The sequence below is a fragment of the Hypanus sabinus genome, chromosome 9, assembly GCF_030144855.1.
Source record: "Hypanus sabinus isolate sHypSab1 chromosome 9, sHypSab1.hap1, whole genome shotgun sequence".
NCBI lineage: Eukaryota > Metazoa > Chordata > Chondrichthyes > Myliobatiformes > Dasyatidae > Hypanus > Hypanus sabinus.
In genome coordinates this window covers 4,164,361-4,182,829 of record NC_082714.1, presented here as the reverse complement: position 1 = coordinate 4,182,829, position 18,469 = coordinate 4,164,361, and the positions used below count along the sequence as shown (strand labels likewise).

Genomic DNA, 18,469 nt, shown 5'->3' with positions numbered 1-18,469 from the left:
AGATGCAAGGTCATAATAATAGAACATAGAACATAGAATAGTACAGCACATTACAAGCCCTTTGGCCCATAATGTTGTGCCAACCCTCAAATCCTGCCTCCCATATAACCCCCCACCTTAAATTCCTCCATATACCTGTCTAGTAGTCTCTTAAACTTCACTAGTGTACCTGACTCCACCACAGACTCAGGCTGTGCATTCCATGCACCAACCACTCTCTGAGTGAAAAACCTTCCTCTAACATCCCCCTTGAACTTCCCTCCCTTACCTTAAAGCCATGTCCTCTTGTATTGAGCAGTGGTGCCCTGGGGAAGAGGCGCTGGCTGTCCACTCTGTCTATTCCTCTTAATATCTTGTGCACCTCTATCATGTCTCCTCCCATTCTCCTTCTCTCCAAAGAGTAAAGCCCTAGCTCCCTTAATCTCTGATCATAATCCATACTCTCTAAACCAGGCAGCATCCTGGTAAATCTCCTCTGTACCCTTTCCAATGCTTCCACATCCTTCCTATAGTGAGGCGACCAGAACTGGACACAGTACTCCAGGTGTGGCCTAACTAGAGTTTTATAGAGCTGCATCATTACAATATGTCTCTTAAACTCTATCCCTCCACTTATGAAAGCTAACGTCCCATAAGCTTTCTTAGCTACCCTATCTACCTGTGAGGCAACTTTCAGGGATCTGTGGACATGTACCCCCAGATCCCTCTGCTCCTCCACACTAACAAGTATCCTGCCATTTACTTTGTACTCTGCCTTGGAGTTTGATCCTTGTGGGACACCACTAGTCATAACCCTCCAATCTGAATGTACTCCCTCCACCATGACTCTCTGCCTTCTGCAGGCAAGCCAATTCTGAATCCACCTGGCCAAATTTCCTTGGATCCCATGCCTTCTGACTTTCTGAATAAGCCTACCGTGTGGAACCTTGTCAAATGCCTTACTAAAATCCATGTAGATCACATCCACTGCACTACCCTCATCTATATGCCTGGTCACCTCCTCAAAGAATTCTATCAGGCTTGTTAGGCATGATCTGCCCTTCACAAAGCCATGCTGACTGTCCCTGATCAGACCATGATTCTCTCAATGCCCATAGATCCTATCTCTAACAATCTTCTCCAACAGCTTTCCCACCACAGACGTAAGGCTCACTGATCTACAATTACCTGGACTATCCCTGCTACCTTTTTTGAACAAGGGGACAACATTCGCCTCCCTCCAATCCTCCGGTACCATTCCCGTGGACAACAAGGACATAAGGATCCTAGCCAGAGGTTCAGCAATCTCTTCCCTTGCCTCGTGGAGCAGCCTGGGGAATATTCTGTCGGGTCCCGGGGACTTATCCATCCTAATGTATTTTATCAACTCCAGCACCTCCTCTCCCTTAATATTAACATGCTCCAGAACATCAACCTCACTCATATTGTCCTCACTGTCTTCAAGTTCCCTCTCAGTGGTGAATACCGAAGAGAAGTATTCATTGAAGACCTCGCTCACTTCCACAGCCTCCAGGCACATCTTCCCACTTTTATCTCTAATTGGTCCTACCTTTACTCCTGTCATCCTTTTGTTCTTCACATAATTGAAGAATGCCTTGGGGTTTTCCTTTACCCTACTTGCCAAGGCCTTCTCATGCCCCCTTCTTGCTCTTCTCAGCCCCTTCTTAAGCTCCTTTCTTGCTACCCTATATTCCTCAATAGACCCATCTGATCCTTGCTTCCTAAACCTCATGTATGCTGCCTTCTTCCAGCTGACTAGATTTTCCACCTCACTTGTCACCCATGGTTCCTTCACCCTACCATTCTTTATCTTCCTCACCGGGACAAATTTATCCCTAACATCTTGCAAGAGATCCTTAAACATCGACCACATGCCCATAGTACATTTCCCTGCAAAAACATCATCCCAATTCACACCCACAAGTTCTAGCCTTATAGCCTCATAATTTGCCCTTCCCCAAATTAAAAATTGTCCTGTCCTCTCTGATTCTATCCTTTTCCATGATAATGCTGAAGGTCAGGGAGCGGTGATCACTGTCCCCCAGATGCCCACCCACTGACAGATCTGTGACCTGACCCGGTTCGTTACCTAATACTAGATCTAGTATGGCATTCCCCCTAGTCAGCCTGTCGACATACTGTGACAGGAATCCATCCTGGACACACTTAACAAACTCTGCCCCATCTAAACCCTTGGAACTAATCAGGTGCCAATCAATATTAGGGAAGTTAAAGTCACCCATGATAACAACCCTGTTATTTTTGCACCTTTCCAAAATCTGCCTCCCAATCTGCTTATTATTATTACTTATAATAATAAGTACTTTATTGATCCAGAGTAGGAAATTAATTACTTACAGCAGCAACATTTAAAAACACACTTAGCAATAATAAATAATCATATTAACTATTAATAAAGTACAGAATAATATACACAATAATAGTTTAACACTGCAATAATAATGTACGAAATAACAAAGCAGAGACTGTTGTACTATGATGTGTGTTCTCCTGTTGCACAGAGATGAACTGTTGTACATGCTTATTGCATTTGGTTGGAGAGATTTGATAGCAGAGCTGAATGAGTCTGTTCGAAAGGGTGCTCCACAATTTATTCAGTCGGTCATGGAGAGGATGTGTCTGATTGTCCATAATGGATAAAGTTCATTAGTGACCTCCTTTCCACCACTAACTCAAAAGAGTCCAGGTTGTAGCCAAGGGAGATCCAGCCTTTTTGATGAGTTTGTAGCAAGGTAGATAATGAAGTGCCAATCGGGTCATACTAGGGATCCATTCAATGTTCTTAATAACGGAATAGAAGCTGTGGTATGGGCTTTCACATCTTCTGAGAAGGGAGAATATTCAGGGTGGGAAGGGTCTTTGATAAACCCTGGTCCATCCTGCCTTACAAGAGATAGCTACAGTACTTTTATTTAGCCAACATTCCCCAGGCTGGGGAAAAGTTCCATTATAATGTGTATGTTATAAAGTGACAAATTCAGGTGAAGTGTCTCGGCCCAAAACAGCCACTGACTTTTCCATCCTAGATGCTATCTGACCCACCAGGTTGCTCTAGCTGTTCATCTGTATTTCTAGTTTCTTGCCTCTCTATTATAAAGGGAGTTTCACCCTGCATCGGAAAGGTGCTGTCCTTACATTGGGAGTTCTCTGCTCTTTGCCATTTGATGGACATGAGTTTTGTGTTCCAGGACATGGGTTAAGCATGGTCTATTACTGTAACTGCTTTATAATTGGAATTTAATGCTTCTCATTCTGCCTAAACAATGGCTCAGAATTTAATGAAGTGAAAAATTCTCTTCTAGATTCCAAACTCATTTTTCACTTTGGGTATTAGATGAATCCTCACTGATCGTTTTCTCATGAATATTTAAACCCTTCAGTTCACTCTCTGTGGAGCTTGTTTTTGCTTTCGAGCCAAGCGTTGGACTGTCACCCCCACCATGCATTTATGTAATGTGTTTGATGAATGGGAACATCGGGGGGTGGGGCTGGTGGGAGGGAGCAAACAAGGTAGAGCGAGCCCAATGTTGATGTTGGGAAGGAATTCGGGGGGGGGGGGTGGAGTTGAAGGACCCTCCTACAGAACTGAGAGGTTTGGGGAAGGTCTGCCCTCAATTTACCCTCTCCCCCTCCCTTTAGATCATATGACATAGGAACAGAATTAGGCCATTTAAACCATAGAATCTGCTCTATCATTCCATCATAGCTGGTTTATTTTCCCTCTCAAACCCATATACCCAATGATTTGGCCTCCACAGCTGCCTGTGGCAAAGAATTCCACAGATTCACAACCCTCTGGCTAAAGAAATTCCTCCTAATCTGTGTTCTAAATAGACCCTGTATTCTGGTAGGAAACATCCTCTCCACATCCATACTATCTAGGCCTTTCAATATTCAGTAAGTTTCAATGAGATTGCCCCCTTATCCTTCTGAACTCCAGCGAGTGTAGGTCCAGAGCCGTCAGATGTTCTCATATGTTAATCCTTCCATTCCTGAATCATTCTCATGAACCTCCTTTGAATCCAATGCCACCATATCCTTTCTTAGATAAACTGCTCACCATAGTCTAGATGTAGTTTGACCAATATCTTATAAAGCCTCAACATTACATCCTTGCTGTATATATTCTGGTCCTTTCAAAATGGATACTAACATTGCATTTGCATTCCTTAACCTGCAAGTTACTCTTGAAGGAATTCTGCACGAGGACTTAGTACCTCTGATTTTTGAATTTTTTCCCTGTTTAGAAAATAGTCTGATTTATTCTCCTTTGCTTGGAGTTGCCAGGCTCTGAAGCATGGCATGAACCAGCTAGCTGGGGTAAGGTGGTTTTGTCTGGGGATCTCAGATGCACAGTTTGTCTGTCCACAGGGCTCACATGTGACCCGCTGGTCTGGCTCCTACATCCTACAGTGGAAGATGTTGACACCAAGCCCATGCAACTCCAATCTCCCTCGTGTTGACGACGTCTTAGCTAGCCTGCAAGTTTCCTCCTACAAGTGTAAAATTATGTTCTACACTGAAGTACTGGCATCAGAGGACTTCAGGTGAGTGAGAGATGAGGGTAAATCCTCCCTCTGTAATCCAGCCCCACGGCAGGACTGGACACCTCTGGATGTGGGTGTTTGATGGGGTATTCCTCCCTCTGTAATCCAGCCCCACGGCAGGACTGATGGATGGGGGTGTTTGATGGGGTATTCCTCTCTCTATAATCCAGCCCCACGGCAGAACTGAACACCTCTGGATGGGGGTGTTTGATGGGGTATTCCCTCCTCTGTAATCCAGCCCCACGGCAGGACTGGACACCTTTGGATGGGGGTGTTTGATGGGGTATTCCCTCCTCTGTAATCCAGCCCCACGGCAGGACTGGACACCTTAGGATGGGGGTGTTTGATGGGGTATTCCCTCCTCTGTAATCCAGCCCCACGGCAGGACTGGACACCTCTGGATGGGGGTGTTTGATGGGGTATTCTTCCCTCTATAATCCAGCCCCACGGCAGGACTGAACACCTCTGGATGGGGGTGTTTGATGGGGTATTCCTCCCTCTGTAATCCAGCCCCACGGCAGGAATGGACACCTCTGGATGGGGGTGTTTGATGGGGTATTCTTCCCTCTATAATCCAGCCCCACGGCAGGACTGGACACCTTTGGATGGGGGTGTTTGATGGGGTATTCCCTCCTCTGTAATCCAGCCCCACGGCAGGACTGGACACCTTTGGATGGGGGTGTTTGATGGGGTATTCCCTCCTCTGTAATCCAGCCCCATGGCAGGACTGGACACCTCTGGATGGGGGTATTTGATGGGGTATTCCTCCCTCTGTAATCCAGCCCCATGGCAGGACTGGACACCTCTGGATGGGAGTGTTTGATGGGGTATTCTTCCCTCTATAATCCAGCCCCATGGCAGGACTGAACACCTCTGGATGGGGGTGTTTGATGGGGTATTCCTCCCTCTGTAATCCAGCCCCACAGCAGGACTGATGGATGGGGGTGTTTGATGGGGTATTCCTCCCTCTGTAATCCAGCCCCACAGCAGGACTGATGGATGGGGGTGTTTGATGGGGTATTCCTCCCTCTGTAATCCAGCCCCACAGCAGGACTGAACACCTCTGGATGGGGGTGTTTGATGGGGTATTCCTCCCTCTGTAATCCAGCCCCACAGCAGGACTGAACACCTCTGGATGGGGGTGTTTGATGGGGTATTCTGTAATCCAGCCCCACAGCAGGACTGGACACCTTTGGATGGGGGTGTTTGATGGGGTATTCCCTCCTCTGTAATCCAGCCCCACGGCAGGACTGGACACCTTTGGATGGGGGTGTTTGATGGGGTATTCCCTCCTCTGTAATCCAGCCCCACAGCAGGACTGAACACCTCTGGATGGGGGTGTTTGATGGGGTATTCTGTAATCCAGCCCCACAGCAGGACTGGACACCTTTGGATGGGGGTGTTTGATGGGGTATTCCCTCCTCTGTAATCCAGCCCCACGGCAGGACTGGACACCTCTGGATGGGGGTATTTGATGGGGTATTCCTCCCTCTGTAATCCAGCCCCATGGCAGGACTGGACACCTCTGGATGGGAGTGTTTGATGGGGTATTCTTCCCTCTATAATCCAGCCCCATGGCAGGACTGAACACCTCTGGATGGGGGTGTTTGATGGGGTATTCCTCCCTCTGTAATCCAGCCCCACGGCAGGACTGAACACCTCTGGATGAGGGTGTTTGATGGGGTATTCCTCCCTCTGTAATCCAGCCCCACGGCAGGACTGAACACCTCTGGATGAGGGTGTTTGATGGGGTATTCCTCCCTCTGTAATCCAGCCCCACGGCAGGACTGAACACCTCTGGATGAGGGTGTTTGATGGGGTATTCCTCCCTCTGTAATCCAGCCCCACGGCAGGACTGGACACCTCAGGACAAGTAGCCTGGACCAAGAAGACACAGGAGCTCAATTAGGCCATTTGGCATGTCAAGTCTGCTCCATTATTCCATCATGGCTGTTTTATTATCTCTCTCAATCGCATTCTGCTGCCTTCTCCCTGTAACCTTTGATGCCCTTAATAATCAAGAACCTATCAACGTCTGCTTTAAATGTACCCAAAGACTTGGCATCTAGAGCTGTATGTGGCATTGAATTTTGCAGATTCAGCACCCTCTGGTCCTAGACTCCCCCACTATTGGAAAAGTCCTCTCCACACCCACTCCAGTGAGTGCAGGCCCAGAGCCATCAAAAGCTCCTCATACATTAACCCTTTCATTCCTAGAATCATTCTCCTGACCCTCTCCAATATCTTCTCTTAGATATGAGACCCAAAACTGCTCACTTTACTCCCGTGCAGTCTGACCCCTGAGGTACAATCCCAGTTACCCAACCACAATACTAGCACCAAAGCTGCACTTAAAACTGAACAAACAGCAGCTGTGCAGACCTTCTACTCACCCACACATTATCTGTGCTTAACTATGGGCCCCGTGTCAGGTCTCTGGTTCAATAAATGTAAGGGGAGAAGACAAAAAGGGGCTGGAATGAGTGGGATTAGAGAGGGATGAGGGTGTTGAGTGGAGAGGGACAAGGGGAACAAGGGACCCCAGTGGAGAGGGACGAGAGGGACGCAGGAGTGGAGAGGATGAGGGGGACTTGAGTGGAGAGGGACAAAAGGGACTCGGGGGGTAGAGGGTGGTGAGAGACTCGGGAGGGGAAAGGGTCAAGAGGGACTTGGGGGTGGAGGGGAGAGGGTCGAGAGAGATGGGCGTGGAGTGGAGAGGGATGAGAGAGACTCAGGAGTGGAGTTCCCATATCCCCGTATGCCCTGACCAATGAAGAATCTATCAACCTTTGCCTTAAATATACATAAAGACTTGGTCTCCACAGCTGCCTGTGGCAAAGAATTCCAGATTTACCACCCTCTGGCTAAAGAAATTCCCCTTCATCTCTGTTCAAAAAGGACACCCCTCCATTCTGAGGCTGTGTGCTCTGGACTTAAGGCTCTCCCACCATAGGAAACATCCTCTCCATGTCCACTCTATCAAGGCCTTTCACCATGCGATAGGTTTTAATGAGGTCACCCCCTTTCTTCTGAATTCCAGTGAATACAGGCCCAGAGCCATCAGACGCTCTTCACATGACAAGCCATTCAATCCTGGAATCATTTTTGTGAACCTCCTTTGAACCCTCTCCAGTTTCAGCACATCCTTTCTAAGACAAAGAGCCCAAACTGCTCACAGTACTTCAAGTGAGGCCTCACCAGTGCTTTATAAAGTCTCAACATTACATCCTTGCTTTTATATTCTAGGTCTCTTGAAATGAATGCTAACTTCACATTTGCCTTCCTCACCACAGACTCAACCTGCAAATTAACCCCTAGGGAATCCTGCACAAGGACTCCCGAGTCCCCTTGCACCTCTTTTTTTTTGTATTTTCTCTCCTTTTAGAAAATAGCCAACCCTTTCATTGCTTCTACCAAAGTGCATGACCACACACTTCTTGACACGATATTCCATCTGCCACTTCTTTACCCGTTCTAATTGGTTTAAGTCCTTCTGTAGTCTCTCTACTTCCTCAAAATTACCTGCTCCTCCACCTGTCTTCATAACGTCTGCAAACTTTGCAACAAAGCCGTAAATTCCATCATTCAAATCACTGGCATAAAAGATAAAAAGAATCGTCCCAACACAGACCCCTGTGGAACACCACTAGTCAATGGCAGCCAACCAGAAAAGGATCCCTTAATTTCCACTCTTTGCCTCCTGCCAATCAGCCACTGCTTTATCCATGCTAGAATCTTTCCTGTAATACCATAGACTCATAGCTTATTAGGCAGCCTCGTGTGGTACTTTGTCAAAGGCCTTTTGAAAATCCAAGTGCACAACATCATCTGATTCTCCTTTGTCTATCCTGCTTGTTATTTCTTCACAGAATTCCAACAGATTTGTCAGGCAGGATTTTCCCTTGAGGAAACCATGCTGACTAAGGCCTACTTTATCATGCGCCTCTAAGTACCCTGAGACCTCATCCTTACTAATCAACTCCAACATCTTCCCAGCCACTGAGACAGACTAACTGGCCTATAGTTCCCTTTCTTCTGCCTCTCTCCCTTCCTGAACTGTGGAGTGACAATTGCAATTTTTTCAGTCTTCTGGAACCATTTCAGAATCTAGTGATTCTTGAAAGATCATTACCAATGCCTCCACAATCTCTTCAGTCACCTCTTTCAGAACCCTGGGGTGTACATCATCTGGTCCAGGTGACTTATCTACCTTCAGACCTTTCAGTTTCCCAAGAACCTTCTCTCTAGTAATGGTAACTTCACACAATTCATGACCTCTAACACCATACTGTTAGTGTCTTCTACAGTGAAGACTGATGCGAAATACTTATTCAGTTTGTCCACTGTATCCTTGTCTCCTGTTACAACCCCTCCAGCATCGTTTTTCAGTGGTCCAATATCCACTCTTGCATTTTTTATACACTTTATGGTATCCTCTTTAACATTACTGGCTACCTTACTTTAACTTCTTAATGACTTTTTTAGTTGCCTTCTGATGGTATTTAAAAACTTCTCACTAATTTTTGCTCTATTATATCCACTCTCTTTGGCTTTGATTTACTTCTCTTGTTAGCCATGGTTGTGCCATATTGCCTTTAGAATACTTCCTCCTCTTTCAAATGTTTATGTGCTCTGCCTTCTGAATTGCTTCCAGAAGTTCCAGCCATTACTATTCTGCCATCATCCCTGCCAATATTCTTTTCCAGTCAGTTCTGGCCATCTCCTCTCTCATGCCTCTGTAATTCCCTTTACTCCACTGCAATACTGATACATCTGACTTTAGCTTCTTCTCCTCAAATTTCAGGGTGAATTCGATCATATTGTGATCACTTTCCCCTAGGGTTCTTTTACCTGAAGCTCACTAATTAATTCTGGTTCATTACACAACACTCAATCCAGAATAGCTGATTCCTGGTGGACTCAACCACAAGCTGCTCTAAAAAGAACCATCTTACAGACATTCTCAAAAATCCCCCTCTTGGAATCCAGCACCAACCTGATTTTCCCAATCCCCCTGCATATCGAAGTCCCCCATGACTATTGTAACATAGAAAATGCATTCCAAAAATGCTATCTCCCATTGTAATTTGTAGGCCACATCCTTACTACTGTCTGGGGTCTGTATACAACTCCCATCAGGGTCCTTTTACCCTTGCAGTTAGCTCTATCCACAATAGTTCAACAACTTCCAACCCCATGTCACCTCTTTCTAATGATTTAAATCCATTTTTTACCAACAGAGGAACGCACCCCCTTTGCCTTCCTGTCTGTCCTTTTGATACAATGTGTATCCTTGGATATGAAGCTCCCAGCTATAATCTTCTTTCAGCCATGATTCCGTGATGCCTCCAACATCATACATGCCAATCTGTAACTGTGCTGCAAGTTACCTTATTCCGTATACTGAGCACATTCAAATATAACAAAATCAGTCCTGTATTCATGCTTTCCGATTGTGTCTTTGATGTTGTAACTCATCACGTTGACTGCAATTTTGCCCTATCAACAGCATCTCTTCACTAAACAATGCCTCTGTAAACCAGCCACCTCATCTCCAGCACTATCATCCGCCTTTCCTATGATATTTCTTGCATTGAAATATACGCAGTTCAGGATATTAGTCACACCATGTTCAACCTCATGATTTCTGACTTTGTCTGAAATCTTACCAACATTTGCCTTCACAAACTCTCCAGTAACTGTTCTGGCACTCTGGTTCCCATCCCCCTGCAACTCTAGTTAAACCCCACTGTGCAGCATTAACAAACCCTCCTTCTAGGATATTAGTCCCCCTCCAGTTCAAGTGCAAACCATCCCATCTGTACAAATCCCAGCTTCCCTGGGAGAGAGTCCAATGTTGCAGAAATCTTATGCCCTTCCTCCTACATCAGCTTCTTTAAACTGTATAATCTTCCTAGTTTTGGCCTCACTAACATGTAGCACAGGTAGCAATCCTGAGATCACAACCCTGGATATCCTGCTCTTTAATTTAGCACCTAACTCCCTATGCAGAACCTCGTCACTTGTCCTTGTCAACCATGTCAATGGTACCTATGTGGACCATGACTGTTCACCCTTCCACTCGCTACCCGTGCCACAGATCTGGCACCTGGGAGGCAACATATCGTTCTCGCCCACAGAAACTCCTGTCTGTTCCCCTAACTAACGAATCCCCTATCACCACAGTGTGCCTCTTCCCTTCTGAGTTGCAAAGCCAGACTCAGTGTCAGAGACCCGACCGCTGTGACTTTCCTCTGTTAGGTCAACCCTGCCAACAGAATCCAAAGTGTTGTTGAAGGGGTACCCTGCACTGGCTCCTTAACCCCTTTCTGCTTCCTGACTGTCACCCAGTCTCTTGCACCTTGGGTGTAACTACCTCTCTATATGTCCTATCTATCACCCCCTCAGTCTCTTGAGTGATCTGGAATTCACCCAGTTCCCATGCAGATTGTTAGAAGCTGCAGCTGGATGAACTTCTCGCAGTTGCAGTCGTTAGGAACACTGCCTTCCCACATCCTGCAAGTATGTTTGAGGTGGTGGGTTAGCAAAGGGAGGAAAGGAGCTTGATTTGCTGTTGTTGTGTGTCGGCACTACTGTGTGGTGACATGTGGGCCGCCCCTGGCACATCCTTAGGTCATCTTGATGGTTAACATAATTAATGCATTTTACGGTATAGTTTGACGTACATGAGTCTGATCAATAATTCTGAATCTTTGCAGGGGCTCCATGTCCAGTCTCGAGTCTTGTCATAGCGGCTTCTCGCAGCTCAGTGCTGCCACTACCTCGTCTAGCCAGTCGCACAGCAGCTCCCTCATCTCCAGGTAGGGGCCCTGCTGATGGCGACATGAGGAAAGCTAACTACCTCAGGGTCAGGTACAGCGGTGGCTCCACCACGCTCCACGCCAGTCCAAACCTCACACTCGTGTGTTTACAATGGTTGGGGACGGGACATCTAGTGACTTTGGCCTCTTCAGTCGTATATGTCACACTCTAGGCTGAATGGGTGCAGTGGACTGACTTCAGCACATCCTTGCCCTGCTCAGGTGTTGTTTGTCCAACACCAAGGCACTTCACAACTCACCCACTCGTCAGGGACAAATTGTTCCGCTACACTTAACATAGAATACCCAGGGGCAAAATGCTGGAGGAGCTCAGCAGGTCAGGTAGCATCTGTGGAAAGGAATTCCCCTCCATAGATACTGCCTGACCTGCTGAACTCCTCCAGTACTGTGTGTGTATTGCTCTGAACTTCCAGCATCTACAGAATCTCTTATGTTCGATATTGAATACTCATTCATTTTTCAGCCGCTTGTCTGATTGGGAGAACTCAGCTGTGTAACAGTTCCGACTGGTTCCCACTGACCCTATCCATACTCACTCCTCTCTCCATTACTACTTTATCAGGGATGATCTACCTCTCTTTGGAAGGTGATGTGCTGGCTTATTAAATCCACTTGCCCAACTATCAGACTCTCTCTCTGTGCTGAATAAAGTGGCTTCACTTTTTAACTTCAGATCCTTTTGTGATCTTGTTTATCACACTTCCAACTATTTCCACTGGAATCCAGTCCATTTGTGAGTTCTGTCCGAGTCTCCCTGGAACACCAGGAATCCAGTTATGGGCACACAGATGCTGTATGCAAATTTATGAAAACTGGTTTCTAGTGTGTGCAGACCTGGGGCCTCTCCGTTTCAAAGCCTGTCTCATTTATCCAGGCCAGCATTGAATCTATGAGCTTTGCCCTAGCCTTCATGAGAACTGAACTGCAGTTGCATCTGGTGCCGTCACTGCCTACCACAGTGTTCTTTACTTCCTGATTCATATGGTGGATTTTAAATGCACAGCTCTGTCACTTTATTTTTTATCAATCCCTTTGACCCTTGTGGCTGGTGACTGCTACAGCCATGGGGTAAACCCTCGCCACTTTTCCAAGGAAAACTCAACCACAATGGCAGGAGGCGAAGGGGTGGTTTGTTAATTCCCCTCCCCATGGTTAGTTTCTCTGCTGAGGACTTTAGACATCTTGAGCACCCCCCATGTTAATTTGATTTCCTGCTACAGGGATATAGCTGCTGTGTAGTGGATGGTGGGATCCTCCACATAATAATCACCGTCAAGCCTTGCATTTACAGAGAGAGCATATGGCAGGCACATTGCAATGAGAATATTGTGAGAGTGATTGTTTAAAAACCTGGCAGAATTTAATTTTGGGAAAGAGGAGGCTGTCTCCAGATCATCTGTATGACAGTGAGCTTTTATCTTATCTGAATGCGTTCTGGGATATGTCACTGATTTTCATTTTTCGGTGCAATTGCCTAACCCATTTAAATCTCATTAATGTTTTTAACTTTGTACTGTAAAGTAAGGTTTTATTTATTGGAATTACACCTTTATAAGAAATGTGCAGATTTAATATTTATGTGAACTCTTGTATACGAACGTGGGCAAGGCCTCCTGCTTCCCCTTTCATTGCCTGACAGCCCCGTTCCTGTCCATCTTGGAGTTGGTGGGACAGCTTCATGCATTTGGATGGGGAGATGGCGGGTGCCTGAAACTGTTGATGAGATGTGGCTGAGGCTGGAACTTGCTGCCTTTTTCACCGGATCTGGTTCCTTATCTTAAGACCATAAGTAGGCCATTTGGCTTATTCCATCACAGCTAATTTATTTTCTCTTTACAACCCCATTCTCATGCTTCCTCCCCATAACCTTTGATGCCCTGACTAATCAAGAACCTACCAACCTCTGCTTTAAATACACTCAATTACGTCCTCCATAGCAGTCTGTGGCAATGAATTCCATAGATTCACCACCCTCTGGCTAAAGAAATACCTCATCTCTGTTCTAAATAAGACATCCCTCTGGTCCTAGGCTCCACACAGGAAACATCCTCTCCATGTCCAGACTATCTAGGTCTTATCCTTTAACCCCTGACAAGGGTGAGGGCAACACTATCTGACAGCCTAACTCTGACCATCCCACACAGATCCTGGTGTCCTGCCCTGCAACATCATGGGATGAATACCTATTCCTGGCAGTGAGAGAGGTTTACACTAACCTGTGCTCTAGCAGCCCTGCTTCCTTATAACCTCAAGCAGCACAAAGTTCAAACAACAGGGCCTCTAATTTCTCTGTGATGATTACATTCAGTGGGGCTTTGAGACGTGGATAAAACGCGATCGATTTAAGCTCCTGGGGGAATGATATTTGAAGCTCGGAACGGTTGGTCTGTAAACTGATCGCTCCCTTAGATGTGTTTCTGTGACACCAGATCCTGTTCAAAAGGTTGTGAGCGGTGTTTCCTTCCACTCTGAATGTCACCCAGGCCTGGGAATGAACTGGAACGCTGGGTGCAATTGGCCATTAGCAAGCACTGTTAATTTTGTAAAGATGGAAATAAATCTCTTTGTTTCTGGAACATTCTGTCCATTGTTTGAAATGACAAGATAAGAAGAATGAAGTCCAATCAGTGTGACGTGCAGGGCAGGGAGCCAATGACCCACGGCCAAATCGGTTAAACGCTGGGACTGTGTCTGCCCTCCCGCAGCACCACACACAGAGAAACCATAGTTACACAACAGACAAAACGTTCTTTTTACTGAGGATTTAAACGTGCCCAGTGGTGTGAGAAGTCATTGCCAGTCAGTAGGTTGGGTTCAAAGCTGCCGCCCAGTCCTGTCACTCCTGGAGCAGCAGGAGAGTTCAGTACGAGGGGATTTTCCAAATTCTGGGACCAAGACTCCTCGGGCTCAGCGGTCCTTGCCAAGTATACACACAGACGGCCAGATGACACTAACCCGCCTCTGCCAACACAGGAGACGTGGTCGCTCGGGGCTCTCAGCTTCCACTGCAGTTTAGTCACTCACTGCCTCATGTCACACCATCCAGATCTGCATTTACAGGCCACCAGTACCATCCCCGGGACGCACTGGCTCCTCCTGGTAATGGCACAGAACTACTCCCCTCTGGGTCCTGCCCGTGGAGGGGCCCACCTACTCTGAGCAGATTCCGAGGTTCTTCTTGAGGTTTTCCATCAGCAGGAGGTTCTGCAGAGCCAGCCGGCGGCATTCAGCGTCGGGATCATTCTCTGCAACGTCTGGGGAGGGAGAGAGAGGGAGAATGAATGAATGAATGAATGAATCTGCAGCAGGTGTGGCTGTGGCACTGGGGCCAGAGAGTCACGGTATAGTGCAGTGCTACAACACCACCTAGGCACCTTCAGAAATGGCAGAGTGTAGAGCAGAAAATGCAAAAATCTATTTTTAAAAAATTATTTATTTTATATTTATCTGTTCTATTTATTTATTTATTCTCAATCCTTTATTAAAAAATCTATATTTATTTAGAGATACAGCATGGTAACAGGCCCTACTGGCTGAATGAGCCTGCGCTGCCCAATTATACCCATGTGACCTGGAAACACCAGGAAGAAAGCCAGTCGGTGAGAATTGAACCTGGGTCACTGGGGCTTTAACAGTGTTGCATCTCTATGGTCACAGGGAAGCCAGCCGTCCTGGCGGTCAAAGTTGATGGTGTGTGACTCTGTGCCTGTGAACCTCTGAGGCAAGGAGAGAAGGCAGCCCTCACAGCTCACTGCAGCAAGCTGATGGTATGGCAGGTGAGGAATTGTTTCCTCTGTGCAGATGATGCATACTGCCATTCAACTACCAGACACCCTCCCTTCCTGTTGCTCTCATCCCCAGTTCAAGCCCAAGCCAGTTCTCAGTGCCAGGGGACTGGCACTAACCCTTCACTGCCCGGGACATAAAACTCACCTGCCAGCCAAGATCTTGCTTCCAGGAGCTCATCAGGAACATCAGCCAGAAGCCGGTCGCTGGGAATGGTCAGCAGCAAGGAGGAGAAGCCAAAGAGTGTTCCCTGCCGGACGTACCTGAGGTGGGAAAGGCAGCATCACTGTTAGAGCAACACAGCAAGTCAGGCAGCACGAAGGAAGGGAATAAACAGTTGATGCTTTCTGCTGAGACCCTTCTTCATGAATGGAAAGGGAAGAGGGTAGAAGCCAGAGTAAGAGGAAGGGAAGGAGAACAAGTTGGTAGGTGATAGGTGAGACTTGGGTGGGTGGAGGGAGGAGAGAAATGAAATAAGAAACTGGGAGGTGATAGATGGAAGAGGTAAAGGGTTTAAGGAGGAGGAATCTGATAGGGAAGGAGGAGGGGAACCAGAGGTGAGCAGAAGAGAAAAAATAAGATGGGAGCCAGTATGAGGAATGCAAAAAGAGAAAAGGAGGGAGGAAGAAATTACCAGAAGTTGGAGAAACCAATGTTCATGCATCAAGTTGGAGGATATTTAGATGAAATGTGAGATGGTGCTCCTCCATCCATGGACAAAATGGCATAGGGAAATAGGATTAGTGATCCTGAGCCCAGGGAACCAGGGCGGAGTTCCCACATCTAGGGAACACACTCGAAAGTGGACCCAAGGACGCAGAGTGGATTTGAAAATGTTTCTCAACCGAATCTCTGCAGTCTGAACATGACTGACCCTTGCTCTGTGCAAATAGAGATCAGAATGGGTCTGTCTGCCTGTCACTATGCCAAGGTTCAGCTAGAGCAGTGACCAGTGAAGCCTCCCGTGGATCAATGTCCTGTGGCTGTGAGAGGAGACGACCAGAGGAGGTGATGAGCAGAGACTACAGCAAGGGAGGGAAGGGCTGAAGGATGACCAGCTACTTACGTGTCTGGGTGGTAACGGAGGGCCCAGGTAAATCCGAGCAGAGCCATGCCCATGGAAATGATGATCTATGGGAGGGCAAAGGTGACTGTCAGCACAGGAGAGACGTTGGGATAGAGGCATCCCACTGAAATGCAATCTCACTCCCCCGAGTTCCCTCCCCCACTCCCCCAACCACAGAGAGAGCAACCCCCACCAGACGACAGCACCCACATTCTCCAGTCACACCTGCTTCACCCACCACCCCCATCGTTTTAATCTTGGCCCCAGACCCAAAGCTGCCCTTCCTCCCCAACCTTCTCACCGGCACATTGACGGACAGGTACACCAAGACAGCAAGGCTGTGGGTCAGACGGCCCAGCATCAGTGGCTCTGACAGGAAGTCGTAGGCAGCCTTAGGTCTGGGTCGTGAGGTTGGGGGTAAATGGTGAGAGGTTAGTCCTGATACTGACCCATACTCTATTTACCAACTGCTGCCTCACAGCCCCTCCCCTGATGTTCACTAAATTTCCCTTCCCTCCCCCACGTCAATATGCTCCACCCCCACCCTTCTTCATTAATTTCGACCCCTTCTAGGCAGCTGCGTTGATTGAAGTAACTTCATTGGGTAAGGGCAGAGGAGACGGGCGGATATTGGTCAGTTGCTGTTACCTGTCGTAGTTGTTGATCAAGGGGAAGAAGAAATGTCCGGCCACTGGACCCAGACGGTTGGGAGATGCCTGATGTCTTGGTTTCAACCAGCCCTGACAAAGAGCAGTAACATCAGCTGGAGGGAAGCCTGTGTTCAACTCCCATCCCCACTCATGGACATAGGTTCCATTCCCAGTTCCACCTCCTCCCTCCCGACACCACCTCTCCTCTTCTGCTGGGGGAAGGAACAGAGAGACTAGGGGAGCTTGGAATTGCGTTTGTCCCTCTCAGAACCTGATGCAGGTGGGGGACACTTTACCCCAGCACTCCTCTCCCTCCCCTCGGTGCCTACAGCTGTCTGCCCATCCCGACCCACTTTACTGAAGCGACGGGTCTTGTTCTGCAGCCTCTGCTCGATGATTTGTTTCCAGTGCCGGCTGGGGTCGGACGCCACCCTGTGCTGGACTTGAAGGAACGGGTCTGCGCTCTCGTCTGACGGGCTGCCTGCTGCAGGTCCAGGCTGGGCCAGTTCCTGGGCAGAGAGCACCAGCACCTGTACACAGACACAGATAGCCAGTGATCAGAGGGGTTTCAGCACAAGCGGTCAGTGTGACAGTTAGTGCAGGGGTTCAGTGTGCGCAGGTCAGTTTGACTGCCTGGGAAGGTGCACAAATACTTTAAAGATTAAAGTTTAGTTTCATTTGTCACACATACATAGAAAAAAACAGCAAAACATGTCATTTTCATCAACAATCAACATTATGAGGATATGCTGGGGGCAGCCCACAAATGTCACCATGCTGCCTGTGCCATCATAGCATACCCACAGACTTACTTGCCCTAATCCGTCCTCATACATCTGGAATGTGGGAGGAAACCAGAGCACCCAGAGGAAACCCATGCAGTTAACGGGGAGAATGCACAGATACAGACAACGGTGGGAATTGAACCCCGAACGGTCATCACTGGCACTGTAAACTATTATTCTAACCATTACTTACATCCAGGATGTCCATGCGCTGGGACAGGCTGTAGTTCACAGCGTAGAACTCTGAGGTCAGGTACTGAGTGACCTGTGATTGAGGGACAGAAGGTGAAACAGCAGTTCTGTATAGATGTGTTCCCTCCCCCCATTCTCCTTCAATAAACACTGCCCAGTTGTTGTTGCACTGGAGATGTTCAGGGACATGGGGAGTGTCAGGGCAGCAGGATTGAGACAAGAGGAATGAACGAATGAGAAAAACTGTATACACACACACACACAGTTGCAAAAAAAAGTTTGTGAATCCTTTGCAGATACCTGTTTTTCTTCATTAGTTACTCATAAAATGTGGTCTGATCTTCATCTAAGTTAGAATAATAGACAAAGAGAATCTGCCTAAACTAATATCACACAAACAATTGAACTTTTCATGTCTTTATTGAACATATTTAATTATTCACAGTCCAGGCTGGAACAAGTGTGTGAACACTTGTACATAATAACTGCCTGAACCTCCTTTAGCAGCAGGAACCTCCATCAAATGGAGGTTCTATTAAGCTTCAGGTGATGTTCCACTACCCTGACAATCTCCTGTAAA

The 18,469-nt window shown here is 47.3% G+C and overlaps 2 protein-coding genes across 10 annotated transcripts in view; one reads left to right on the top strand and one right to left on the bottom strand.

Annotated features, from left to right (window-relative positions):
- The window catches only part of LOC132399012 (SEC14-like protein 5), a 63,423-nt gene extending 49,413 nt beyond the window's left edge, over positions 1–14,010 (top strand). For all 3 annotated transcript variants that reach the window (XM_059978883.1, XM_059978881.1, XM_059978882.1), the window contains 2 exons: positions 4,393–4,568; positions 11,288–14,010. In XM_059978883.1, the coding sequence (XP_059834866.1) occupies positions 4,393–4,568; positions 11,288–11,393 (282 nt within the window). In that variant the 3' untranslated portion in view covers positions 11,394–14,010. The remainder of the gene's footprint in view (positions 1–4,392; positions 4,569–11,287) is intronic.
- A 134-nt stretch (positions 14,011–14,144) lies between these two features.
- Positions 14,145–18,469, bottom strand: part of telo2 (TEL2, telomere maintenance 2, homolog (S. cerevisiae)) — a 34,488-nt gene continuing 30,163 nt past the window's right edge. For 3 of the 7 annotated variants that reach the window (XM_059978877.1, XM_059978879.1, XM_059978880.1), the window contains 7 exons: positions 17,891–17,962; positions 17,266–17,442; positions 16,911–17,002; positions 16,564–16,660; positions 16,263–16,327; positions 15,344–15,459; positions 14,145–14,664 (listed from right to left, as the gene is read on the bottom strand). In XM_059978877.1, coding sequence (XP_059834860.1) covers positions 14,561–14,664; positions 15,344–15,459; positions 16,263–16,327; positions 16,564–16,660; positions 16,911–17,002; positions 17,266–17,442; positions 17,891–17,962 — 723 coding nt within the window. In that variant the 3' untranslated portion in view covers positions 14,145–14,560. Of the gene's footprint in view, positions 14,665–15,343; positions 15,460–16,262; positions 16,328–16,563; positions 17,003–17,265; positions 17,443–17,890; positions 17,963–18,469 lie in introns of those variants that run through there. The other 4 variants (XR_009513856.1, XM_059978878.1, XR_009513858.1 and 1 more) reach the window with 4 other exon arrangements.